Below are 12389 nucleotides of genomic sequence, written 5' to 3' on the forward strand. Positions count from 1 at the left end.
TATCTAACACAATAGACACTGGTACTCCATGTATGCAAACAATTTTATCCACGTACAACTGTGCCAATTTTGCCACTGAATATGTTGTCTTTACTGGAAGAAAATGCGCTGACTTGGTTAATCTATCAACTATGACCCAAATAGAATTATATCCGGTTAAAGCACAGGGCAATCCAACTACAAAATCCATGGTTACTCGCTCCCATTTCCATTATGGAATAGGCAATTGTTGTAATAATCTCGAAGGCTTCTGATGTTCGAGTTTCACTTGTTGACAAGTCAAACAACGAGATACAAACTCTGCTACATCTCGCTTCATACCATTCCACCAATACAACTTCTTAAGATCTTGATACATCTTTGTAGAGCCTGGATGCACATTATAAGCTGCAAAGTGTGCTTCTTCCATGATCTCTTTCCTCAAATCATCTACATTGGGAACACAAAATCGGTCTCCATGTCGTAGACATCCACCATCATCAATTCTAAAATCTCGAGCCTTACCATCATTCAATTCATCTGCAATCTTACACAACTGAGGATCTCTTGATTGAGCTACATTGATTCTGTCAAGTAATAACGATCTAACCTTAAAGTGAGCTAAGAATGTGCCATGATGATTCAACTCTAGTTGCACTCCAGAATCATACAGATCGTGCATTTCTTTAATCAAAGGCCTTCTTTCTGAGCTAATATGAGCTAGACTTTCTGAAGATTTCCTGCTTAGAGCATCTGCCACGACATTAGCTTTACCAGGATGATATAAAATGGCACAATCATAATCTTTCAAAAGTTCCATCCAACGTCTTTGTCTTAAATTCAAATCCCTTTGTTGGAATATGTATTTAAGACTCTTGTGATCAGTGTAAATTTCACAAGCTTCTCCATACAGATGGTGTCTCCAGATCTTTAGTGCGAATACTATTGCTGCCATCTCTAAGTCGTGAGTTGGATAGTTTTGTTCATGTTTCTTTAATTGTCTCGAAGCATATGCTACAACCCTACCATTTTGCATCAAAACACAGCCTAAGCCAACTCTAGAAGCATCACAATATACAGTGAATCCTCCTGATCCAGATGGTAAAGTGAGTACCGGTGCTGAAGTCAAACATTCCTTTAGCTTTTGAAAACTATTCTCACATGCTTCTCACCATGCAAAAGGAATATTTTTCTAAGTTAGCCGAGTTAAAGGTGCAGCTATCTTGGAATTTTTTTGAACAAATCTCCTATAATAGCCAGCTAAACCCAGAAAACTACGAATTTCTATCACTGTGGTAGGTCTCTTCCAATTGGTGATTGCTTCTACCTTTTTAAGATCTATTTGAATTCCATCTTTGGACACTACATGTCCTAAGAAAGCCACACTTTCCATCCAAAACTCATATTTAGAGAACTTAGCATAAAGTTGATGTTCTCTCAAAGCATGCAATGCCATTCTCAAATGGTTGGCGTGTTCCTCCTCGTTCCGTGAATATATCAAGATATCATCAATGACCACAATCACACAGCGGTCTACGAATGGTTTGAACACCCTATTCATTAGATCCATAAAGGCCGCTGGTGCATTGGTTAAGCCAAACGACATTACCAAAAATTCATAATGGCAATATCGTGTTCTGAATGCTGTATTGGGTATATCTTCACTCCTGATTCTCAACTGATGATACCCAGACCGCAGATCAATTTTAGAGAAGTGACACGCACCTTGCAACTGATCAAATAAATCATCAATTCGAGGAAGAGGGTATTTGTCAAGGATTGTCACCTTATTCAACTGTCTATAATCAATGCAAAGCCGAAGTGATCCATCTTTCTTCTTAACAAACAACACTGGAGCACCCCAAGGAGACATGGTAGGTCGAATGAAACCTTTATCAATTAAATCTTGCAACTGTTCCTTCAACTCTTTCAATTCTGTCGGCGCCATTCTATAAGGTGGCATGGATATTGGGGTAGTACCAGGAACTAAGTCAATACAAAACTAAATTTCTCTTTCAGGAGGTAACCCTGGTAATTCCTCGGGAAAGACAACTGGAAATTCATTAACAACAGGATCATTCTCTACTTTACCCTCATCTACCATTGTATCCTTGACTAAGGCCAAATATCTTTGACACCCTTTAAGCAACAACTTTCTAGCTATTATGGTTGATATCAAAATCAAAGAGGAAGTATATTTATTGCCTTTGAATTCGAATTTAACATCTCCTGGTATGTTAAATCTCACCAACTTCCCATGACAATCTAAAGTGGAAGAATGTTGAGATAATCAATCCATTCCCAATATGACACCAAAATCAATCACATCCAACAGAATTAAATACGCATATAGATCTCTTCCTTCTATTGTAATAGGATAAGAAGAGGACACAAGATCTGTTTCTAATGAGTTACTAGTGGAGTAGTTCAGATAAGGAGGACCTTAAATTTTGTAGAGTTATATTTATTCTTATATGAGAGCAAAGAGCGATAAAAGAATGGGTAACACCAAGATCCAAAAATATTGTAGCATCCCCGAAACATTTCAAGTCTCATTATCTTGTTGAGTAAGAGTGACTTACACTCTAGATTATCCTTGTTCAGACTACGAATCTGCTAATTGTCCCGTCTCTACAAACAAAACGACTCGGTTGACCTAGAAACATCCCACGCACATTCTGAAACTGATGATGTAGAAAGATTCCCTATTTGAATAAAAAGTTTTGTCTTAATGCACTAGATGAAGACCTCTGAAAAGTGAGGTTAGTTATTTTTTTTTTACGACGACTTCATTAAATAATTTCTTAAATTTAGCTCATGTCATACTTTTCATTCAAGATTAAAGATAATCTTTGAACCATACTCATATATGACTCTTTAAAGATTATTCTACCATATGGATAGTAAGGTAGTCGTTGCATTTTTTTTTACTTAATTAGCTAGTCGATAGGGTAATATGTGACACCATCATACAAGTTGAGTTGAGGTAAACAGTGTGTGGTGGTACAAAGGTAAGGTAGATGATCAATAGGGTTAATAAGTTCTAGGTTCGTTAGAGACATGGAAGAAAATGAACCAAATTATGGATATATCTATCGCACTTAGGAATTGAGGACAAAATGAGATAAGCTTTAATGTAAAGCATTGAAGTCACAATTCATAAAAAAATATAATAGCAGTTTGGTAGGCCGAAGTTTGAGGAGAAATGTAATACTAATAGAATAGATGAAGCACAATGAAAAATAATTGATTGAATTTTAAATCGCCTACATTTCTAAAGAAAATTATTTCTTCTTGCCGAACTTATTGGTTCAAATGAGATTCTAATTATTTAGTCCTCTAGTACGTTTGCCTTCTAAATCCACATCTTCATCTCTGAGAAGGTAATTAGGGTAATAGATCATTCCCCTTTTTGCGAACAAAATCTCATCATCAAATTATGTGTAATCGTTTGATTTAATAATTCGATTTAAACTATTTTAGATATTGATTGCCTCGTTACGTAAATAAACAAAAGAGTATTAGTAATTAACAAGACTCTTACGGTACGCTGAATCTAACTAAAAAAAGACTATCAAAGACGAATTTACAATCCTAATTCCGCAGTAACCAGATTTTCTATCATCCTAGGCCATACAATCTCTAACCTAGGCTCTGATACCAACTTTGTTACGACCCATCCCACGGGTCGTGACCGGCGCTAGGGAACGGGTAAGCTCAAGCTACTAGAATCCGTAGCAAGCCTTAATATAATATACGATCAACCTTACCAATAGTCTTAACATAATTTAATATTAAATCCTTCAAAAAGAAACACACACATAATCCTCAAACTGGTACTGCGGTCTACAATATAAATTTTTAACATAATTCTTAAATAGTCATACATAGTAAGATAGATGTGCTACACGAAGAAAGAAATTAGGATGCAACAAACTTCTAGTCACCTGAAAAATTAAAAGAGTCAAACCTCCTATAGTGAATTAATTATACGCAATGCATGAGTAATTTAACATTTATGTCACACACAATAATAATAATAATATATAATATAAGTGATCACACAATATGCTTTTCATAAAATTGTCTTACGAATAAATAGATAGGTGGTTTAATACGTATGTTGGACCCTAAACCTCAATACTCAATCTAATAATCCACCAATAATCACCATTTCACTCATATCCAATAACAGGGGGACCGAGAATAACTCAACCAACCACACGTCCAGTTAGCTGGAGGACCGAGAATAACTCAACCGATTCCGTACCCAGCCTCACTTAAATCGAAAATCCACATATCATATAGCCCGAGAATATCTCAACCGAGCTTATCCATATATCACAACATTCACAATATTAGTATCATCAATATCCAATAACCCGATAGTACCTGTGCGCACAATGTCCTGATGCCGATCACCAGGAAGCATGTCCATAACACGTATTTATCCACAAATAATTACGTATAAATTATTATAAACAATAAGACACTTTTATAAGTAAAAATAATACTTTACTTGAAATATCATGAAATCATTTATTATGAATGCAAATGCTAAATTAAAAATTCATAACATATAATTAACTCACAAATTGCTCCTAGCCGACTGTCCTAATTTTCAGGTACTGTTGCTCCTCCTACCAGTTGAGTATCTAAAAGAGATAATATTATTTTTAGAATTTATATATGTTTAGAGAAATATTAAAATTTATTTTGTCTCGTTTTACAGACTGTCGACCGAAAATTCGGCAGAGTCTCCCCTATAAAACGAACATCCTTCTAGTAATAACTAGGGTCAACCCTGCAATAAAATACACTTTTATATTAAAAAATATTCAAAGTCCAAACCAGGACTCCATAGACTACAATTTATCAACCCGGTTGGATATCAATCATCCAACAGTTTCATAACTGTCAGTAATTCCAATACTTTACTCCCAAAATTACACATCATCAAACAACATATAAACATATATATTTATAATCCATTTTCATAATATCTATATCAACCAAATTAACTAACCAATAATCTTAAGAGCATAATTAATTAATTATGCTTAGTCCAATCTCCCTTCAACCTTTATTTTTAACATTATATATTCTGAATATTTATTTAAATAAGGATCCAAAAATTATTTTTAACCCAACTTAATTTATTTTCTTTAATTTCATCCAACTATATACTTTCGTAATTTATAGAGACTAAACGGTCAGGAATTTGGCCAAAGTCCAAGAATTAATGTATAATATTTAGAACATTCTGAAGTTAACCAAATAATTTTTCTGCACTTATTTCGTATGTCACCGGAAAATATCACCGGTGTTCGGGATCCGCCTATCGGAAAGATTAAAGTTGATTGTTTTGAGAAACTAATTATACCACTTTGTTCTTTATGATTTCAGGAGTCTAGAATCACTCTCAAAACACAAAAAATCGACCGGAAAATTAAACTTTGGTTAGATTTCTTACTTTTTCCGGTGTAGCTCCGATTACCCCTCAAAACTCCTTGTATGCATCAAAATCTAGTGTATCCATAGGTAAATCGACCCTCTGATTCCATTTTTGGTGTTAGAATTGCAAAATAATGAACATAGGACCGAGAAATAGAGAGAATAGCAAAAGTGACGAATTTTCTCTCTCTAAACGATTTTTAAAAACTCAAAATCTTACTATAAAACTTACATGCACTTGTAGCTGGAGTTGAGAGCTTCGTTTCGGTATAAAGAACGCCAAAAACGGTGAAGAAATGAGGAAGATTGAGGTTAGAGAAGGAGGAATGGAACAAAGTTTCAATGTACTGTATGAGGAAGAAGAAGACTGCACGTATATGCAGTGTTCTTATTTGATATTTTTGGTCAATTTATATATTAGTCCCTACATTTATAATATCTTTTAAAAAATTTCTCAAAAGTAATTATATTTTAACTTTAACTCCTTCTAATTAATTCAATTAAGCAAATAGCTTAATATATATAATTTGGGGTATTACACTAAGAGTGTCCCCTTTCCCAATTATCTCTACATTTCTTCATCAATTAAAAAATATGAAATTCTACAATACTTCTGGTGCAATACATGTACCCGATCAATCAATAATATTACAATTATACAAATTTATTTCTTAACAACAACCATTTTTCATAGTATATATAGAGCATTCATTATGTCGGGATTGACGTGCATGGCCATAAACGCACAGATTACTAGAACTACACTCTGAAAAGGTTACGACATAGTACAATGTCAGATATAGAGTTCAAGATTACGAGCCACTCTAGTATAATCTGCTCAGTAAATTTTTTAACATTCTAGTGGGGGTTGTTGGGCTAGGTCGGCTCGATTTGAATTTATGAAAAAAGCCCAAATATTTGTTTTAAAAAAGAGGAAAGCATCACACATTGCTTAGAAATCATTTTGTGGTGATATTTATAAAGAAAGTTCTTGCACACCTGGATGTACCCTAAGGGTACCCCACTTTTGTGAAAGGGTGATGATTTACTTGATGTTTGACCACCACACACACGTGCCGCCGCCGCCGTCTATCCAATCCGGGACGGGTTGAAATAATAATAATATTTTTTATTCTAATTTTATTAATTTCAGAATTAATATTTAACACAGCAAAAAAACACTTTCATCTGAATTAATTTCGAACTGAGCAACTAGAGTGTAGACAAGCCGGGCTCCAACTGTGCAATAAAAACTCGTATTACGAGTGGGCTGTTTTATCCTGGAGGTGGTCGAAAATTGATCTGCTTGCACTTTCTGGCAGTTCCGCAAACGTTTTAAAAAAGCGACATAGTCCACGACTCTATCCGTTATTTTGTTCGGTAATTTTGGTGCTTTTTCGGTTTATATTCCAACAGTGTATTTCTCCCCGAGTACTGTAGAAGCTCTCCGTACATCTAACGTACACAATTAACTAAGATTATTTAGGAAGCCACTCATCTCCTTGCATGAAATTCTGAACTGAAAAAGTAAGAACATGTTGAGGAAGAATTTTACTACTCCATGGTACTCTTCCTTTCAAATCAGATCCAGGTCCTCTATTCTCAAATTCTCCATAATAAAGTGTACTCAATGACTGATTTCCTTCCCATTCTAACCATCCACCTGGATTTATAAGAGAATCCATAAAACTATGTATATAAACTGTTTTTGCAAACTCCTTCCAAGGCCTTCCTAGATAATTTTTGTGCACTTTTGGATTGCTCTTAATAAGTTTCATATACTCCGGTGTGCCGGTAATTGAGCAATTATCGAACACGTATCCGGTTGATTGTCCAGAATCTGTCCTTCCTTGTGCGGTTACTGCATTCGATTCTCCCTTTTCGGGTGTTTCTAACCTAGGGTTTATGAAGATTTCGCAGTCTTTGAAGTAGGCGGCTCCGTTTCCGAATATGAAATCAACGTTGCCTTCGATTTTGCATGATTTATAGAATTGGCGGAGTCCGTGGATGTATAATGTGTCTTGGTGTCCGAAGAATTCGCAGTTTTCGACGTAGGATTTATCGCTGTCTGATCGAAAAGCTACTGCTTGTTTACTTGGTATTCCTGCTTCGTTCTTGAATGTTATATCTTTAGCCATGAATCCATCCCCCATAACAGCTGCAAAACAAAAACAATTAGTATTTTTTTATAGCAATTAAAAATAATCAGTTAAAATGCTAAAAACTAAATCCGTTACATACTTTCTAAAATATTTACTGCACTATTAATATAGTTACAAAACAAAAAAAAAAATTAGGAAACTACTTCAATCCATTAACAAACTTGTTTGGAAGGTCTAATGTGACAGTTAAATAACACTCAAATCAGTCTTTTCAAATTTTCGATAGCACAGTGTTAAAAAATTGATCTTATTACTTGAAAACGTTAGAGTTAAATTTATTTTATTTCATATGTTACGGTTAAATCTGCATTTTGCTTGAAACATTAGGACTAAATTTTACGCTTATCCCTATTATACTTTTAATTTCAGTTATCCATCAATTTGAGTATATATATATATATATATATATTCACGTATAAACAAAATGTTTTAGTATAATATAGCGGTTTAAACCGATCTTTTTATTAAAACAAAACCAAAACATAACCGATAAGTAAAATCTAAAATATCCGAAGAAAATACTGATAAAAACCGAATTGAGAATATAAAATAGCCAAACCGAATTCGATTTCAATTATAAGAGGAATCCAAATTCTACTTGAGCAGATGTTAGAGACCGTAGTGCTAATCTTAAAAAATTTGAAAATCTAATTCACTTTCAAGATACAAGCCTGTTTACCTATGACTCTAAAGGTCATGAATTCGAATCACATTGGGGTAGGATGAGTTGAGAGTTTTTCTTTCTTTTTAATTTAATCTTCCTTTGTTTAATATAGTATTAGAAAACGTATGGAAATGGTGTTAAAAAACCGGTTTGAAATGTAAGAAAAATTATATTATGCTCTCTTAATTTTAAATAGACATACGTATACATATTTTTTTTTTCTTTTTATCAATCAGGTCCATAGAGTGATATTCAAAACGATTTTAATATTATTTTAACGGGGTGTTTGTTAAGAGGGATACAGGAGATGAGATAGGGATAAAAAACACGAGATAAGTTATCCCGTGTTTATTTGTGAGATAGAAGAGTGAGACAGATGGGGGATAAGTCTCTTATCCCTCAAATCCTATACTCAGGAGGGGGGTGGTATAAGGAGGTGGGATAAGCTCCTGCGATTTTAATAAGGTTAAAATAGTAAAATGTATTATTTTATCTCTATTCATATCTCACGTACCAAACATTGAATAATAATTCTCGAATTATATTTTTATCCTTATCCCAACTATTTATCCTTGTTTATATCCCAACCTTTATCATTATCTCTATCCCAATAGAATACCAAACGCACCGTAAAAGTAATTTCTCATCAGATCGGAATAACTTACCAAAAGTAGCGGTGTCGTAGGTGAAAACTCCCACGGGACCAACAGTTTTCTTCCCAGTAATAATCGTCTTCCCAATCCCATCTCCGATCAGCACAATATTCTTCTTCTCCAACGGAATCCTAACAATCTCATCATAGATTCCTTCCTTTACATTAATCACAAACTTTTTACCCGTCAAATTACTCGGCGCCGCATCCACACCTTCTCCGACCGTCTTATACCCCTTCCCATCCTTACTCACCGTCGCATCTATCTTCAAATTTGCCGGAAACCTAGTCGGAAATTCCATTTCCTTACTTTTAATCGGTTCAAAAAACCCATCCCTTTCAGTCTTCGGAGCAGCCCATTTTCCTACATCGGATCCGAACAAATCCAAAGCCCTAACCAAGCTCAAAGCATTGCTAGTCATCCTGGTCAACAAATCAAGAAGTGATAACAGACTGTGAATCTCAACGGTGTCGTTTACCTTCTTAAAATTGCTCAGGCAATCGTTTTGATAAACCAGAGCCGCACTCATCCAAGCTCTAGCATCTTTAGATTTCGAAGGCAAAGCGGTGATCGAAGATTGGAGACGGAACATTGAATTGCTTAATTCTTCTAAGCAATTACTGGAATATTGACTTAGGTTTAGATTTTTTCCGGCGCCGGTCAAAGCTTTGGTCACCATTTCTTGAGCGGAAAGAGTATTAGTGACGGAGACGGTAATGGCGTTTTTTACGAAGTCGAGAGGAGCGGCGGGGGATTTTCCTAAGAATGATTTGCAAACTTCAGGGAATTTTGTGATGTTGCAGATCTTTTGAATTTCAGGTGGGGCAGCGGAGGCTGCCGGAGAAGAAGCGGAGGGGGAGGAGGTAGGTGCGCCGGCTGGGGGGAGGGCGTTAACTGACGTTGTAATGAGGGTAAAAAAGGGAATAATGAGAAAGAGAAACGGAATTAGAGACGCCATTAAAATGGATTCTGAAATAACTTATTTTACTGTAGAGAGACATATTTAAACAGAGATTAACAGATTCAGACATATGATTAGACGGCGAGGGAATAGTAACAGTATTTCAAGATTTGACCAACAATATATCAATATCAATGGATGCAAATATATTACAGGATAAGTTTAAAATATACCAAACTCAATTTTTTAAAAAGTTTAATTCCGCATTAAGGCCCTAAATGATACAATATTATCTCTAACGAGCCGAGCTTGCTATAAAATTAACGAGCCGAGCTCGAGCCGAGTTTTGGTTTGCTCAACGAGCTTGACTCGAGCATCGAGCTTGTTTCGAGCCCAAAATCCTCTTTGGACTTAGTTCATTAAGAAAATTATCTAATCATGAATTGTTTGTGAGTAAATAGTCAATTATATTTATGAAGTTTGCTCTCAAATAACTCTTTAATTGTATACATAAACAACATAACAAGCAAAGTTCGTGAATAAATAAATAAGATTCTTACAAATAGTTCTTTTATTACTTATTTATTATTATGTTTGTGAACAAACTCATCTAATAGCAAATAAAATAATATTAAGTTTAGATATTTGTGAACTTACACAAAACTATATAGTTTTCTACAAAACTAAAATTTGTTCATAAATGTTCTAATCGAGCCTGCTCGCGAGCTTTTGAGCCGAGTTTTGTCCTATTCAAGCTCGGCTCGTTTACGAACCGAGCCAGTAAATCGTGTTCACGAGCGGTTCGTTTACAAATCGAGCTGAATCGAGCCGAGCTTTTATCGAGCCGATCACCGAGCCGCTCATGAGCGGCTCTGCTCATTTACAGCCCTACCTGTCGGGGCTCGAGCCCACCTCAACCCCCCTAGTTCCGCCTCTGAATATTAACATAGTTCCGACTCATTAAAAAACCATGAAGTTATTCTACGCTTAAGTCGATTTTGGTTGTGGAGTGCATTTCTTTCGTCCCATATGCCAAAAACAATTTCAAGCTACTCTTGTTTTATCACAATCTATAAAATTGAATATACATATTGAAAGTACTCTATTACTATGGGTTCGTAACTTTTTTAATTATAACTTATTAATTATTCATATGAGGCTTAATAGACATCCAGCCCCTTAAATTTGTAACTTTTTTTCACCTGACCCCCTCAACTTAGGGGACAACCTCTCAACCCCCTTAACTCTCCAAAAACATCACATACAACCCCTTAAACTTGTAACTTTTTTTCACCTTGCCCCCTCAACTTAGAGGACAACATCTCAACCCCCTTAACTCTCTAAAGATATCACATACAGTCTCTTACACCCCTATATCCGGTCAAAATATTAACCCGTGTAGAAAACGCGCTTGACTGTTGACCACACCAATGCCACATGTCATTTTTTTCTTAAATTTTTCCATGTAAATCCAGTAAATTACCCCATAATTTGGACATCCGTAGAGTCTTCTTCCTTGATTTGCAGGTTTCCACGAAACCTTAAGTACAACATATTCACCACAAAAACATGATTCATGAGTACCCACCATGAAATCGGTTTCAAGAACAACACAAGCCCTAACCTAATTGACAAAAAAAAAGGAATTATCTCAAAAGAAGAAAGAGGCAAACCAGAAGAAGAAGAAGAAGAATAAAAAGAAGAAGGTAGAGGAGGAATAAAGGAGATGATACTTACTATTGAACTTGAATCGGAGACCGATCGGAGACAGAAAAGAGGTGAATCGAAGGAATCGGAAAAGAGGAAGGAAGGATTTCTGAGGAGAAGAACGTTAGGGATTTAAGAAGAAAAAGGATTTTTTTACCGTTTAAGTTTCTAAAGCCAACCTTCACGCGCTTTCTAATGAGTGCAATCCCAACTTATTCCATTAAGGGGCTATATGTGATGTTTTTAGAGAGTTGAAGGGGTTGAGAGGTTGTCCCCTAAGTTGAGGGGGTCAGGTGAAAAAAAGTTGCAAGTTTAAGGGGTTGTATGTGATGTTTTTGGAGAGTTAAGGGGGTTGAGAGGTTGTCCCCTAAGTTGAGGGGGCCAGGTGAAAAAAAGTTACAAGTTTAGGGGGCTGGATACCTATTAAGCCTTCATATGAAGATATACTTAGGCCTGTGCATCGGTTCGGTTTAAACCGTATATCGAATCGAATTGACTGAGTTCGGTTTTTCGGTTCGGTTCGTCATCGGTTTTATTTTTAAGTGCATTTGGATATTCGGTTTGATAAAAAAATGCAAAAAACCCGAACTGCACCGAATTACATATATTATACATTATATATATATACACATATTTAATTTTACAAGTTTACTTTTTTTTTTAATTGTTGTTGAGATAATAAGCCAATATTAATATATTTTGAAAGTATTTCAAATTTTGTTATCGTTGAGGTAAATTTAATGAGGTAATATAGTGATTTTTATTTGTTATTTATATTTTTTTTTAACTAAAATTCAGTTTTTCGGTTGGATATTATTTCGGTTTTACATGTTATTCGGTTTGGTGTCGGTGTCAATTATTTTAATAAT

General features: G+C 35.1%; 1 protein-coding gene across 1 annotated transcript; it reads right to left on the reverse strand.

Moving 5' to 3' along the window:
- Positions 1-6548: 6548 nt before the first annotated feature.
- LOC136232912 (probable pectinesterase/pectinesterase inhibitor 51) lies at positions 6549-9955 on the reverse strand. Its single transcript, XM_066022391.1, has 2 exons — positions 8925-9955; positions 6549-7591 (listed from the first exon to the last, which is right to left on the reverse strand). Exons 1-2 carry the CDS (start codon positions 9868-9870, stop codon positions 6912-6914), a joined length of 1626 nt encoding a protein of 541 aa, XP_065878463.1. The 5' UTR covers positions 9871-9955; the 3' UTR covers positions 6549-6911.
- Positions 9956-12389: the final 2434 nt, after the last annotated feature.

Source organism: Euphorbia lathyris, chromosome 6 (genome assembly GCF_963576675.1).
Source record: "Euphorbia lathyris chromosome 6, ddEupLath1.1, whole genome shotgun sequence".
NCBI classification, from domain to species: domain Eukaryota; kingdom Viridiplantae; phylum Streptophyta; class Magnoliopsida; order Malpighiales; family Euphorbiaceae; genus Euphorbia; species Euphorbia lathyris.

Coding starts and splice junctions, on each gene's coding strand:
- LOC136232912 (XM_066022391.1), bottom strand. CDS start 9,870: ATGGCGTCTCTAATTCCGTTTCTCTTTCTCATTATTCCCTTTTTTACC. Junction 7,592..8,924: donor CTACGACACCGCTACTTTTG/GTAAGTTATTCC, acceptor TTTGTTTTGCAG/CTGTTATGGGGGATGGATTC.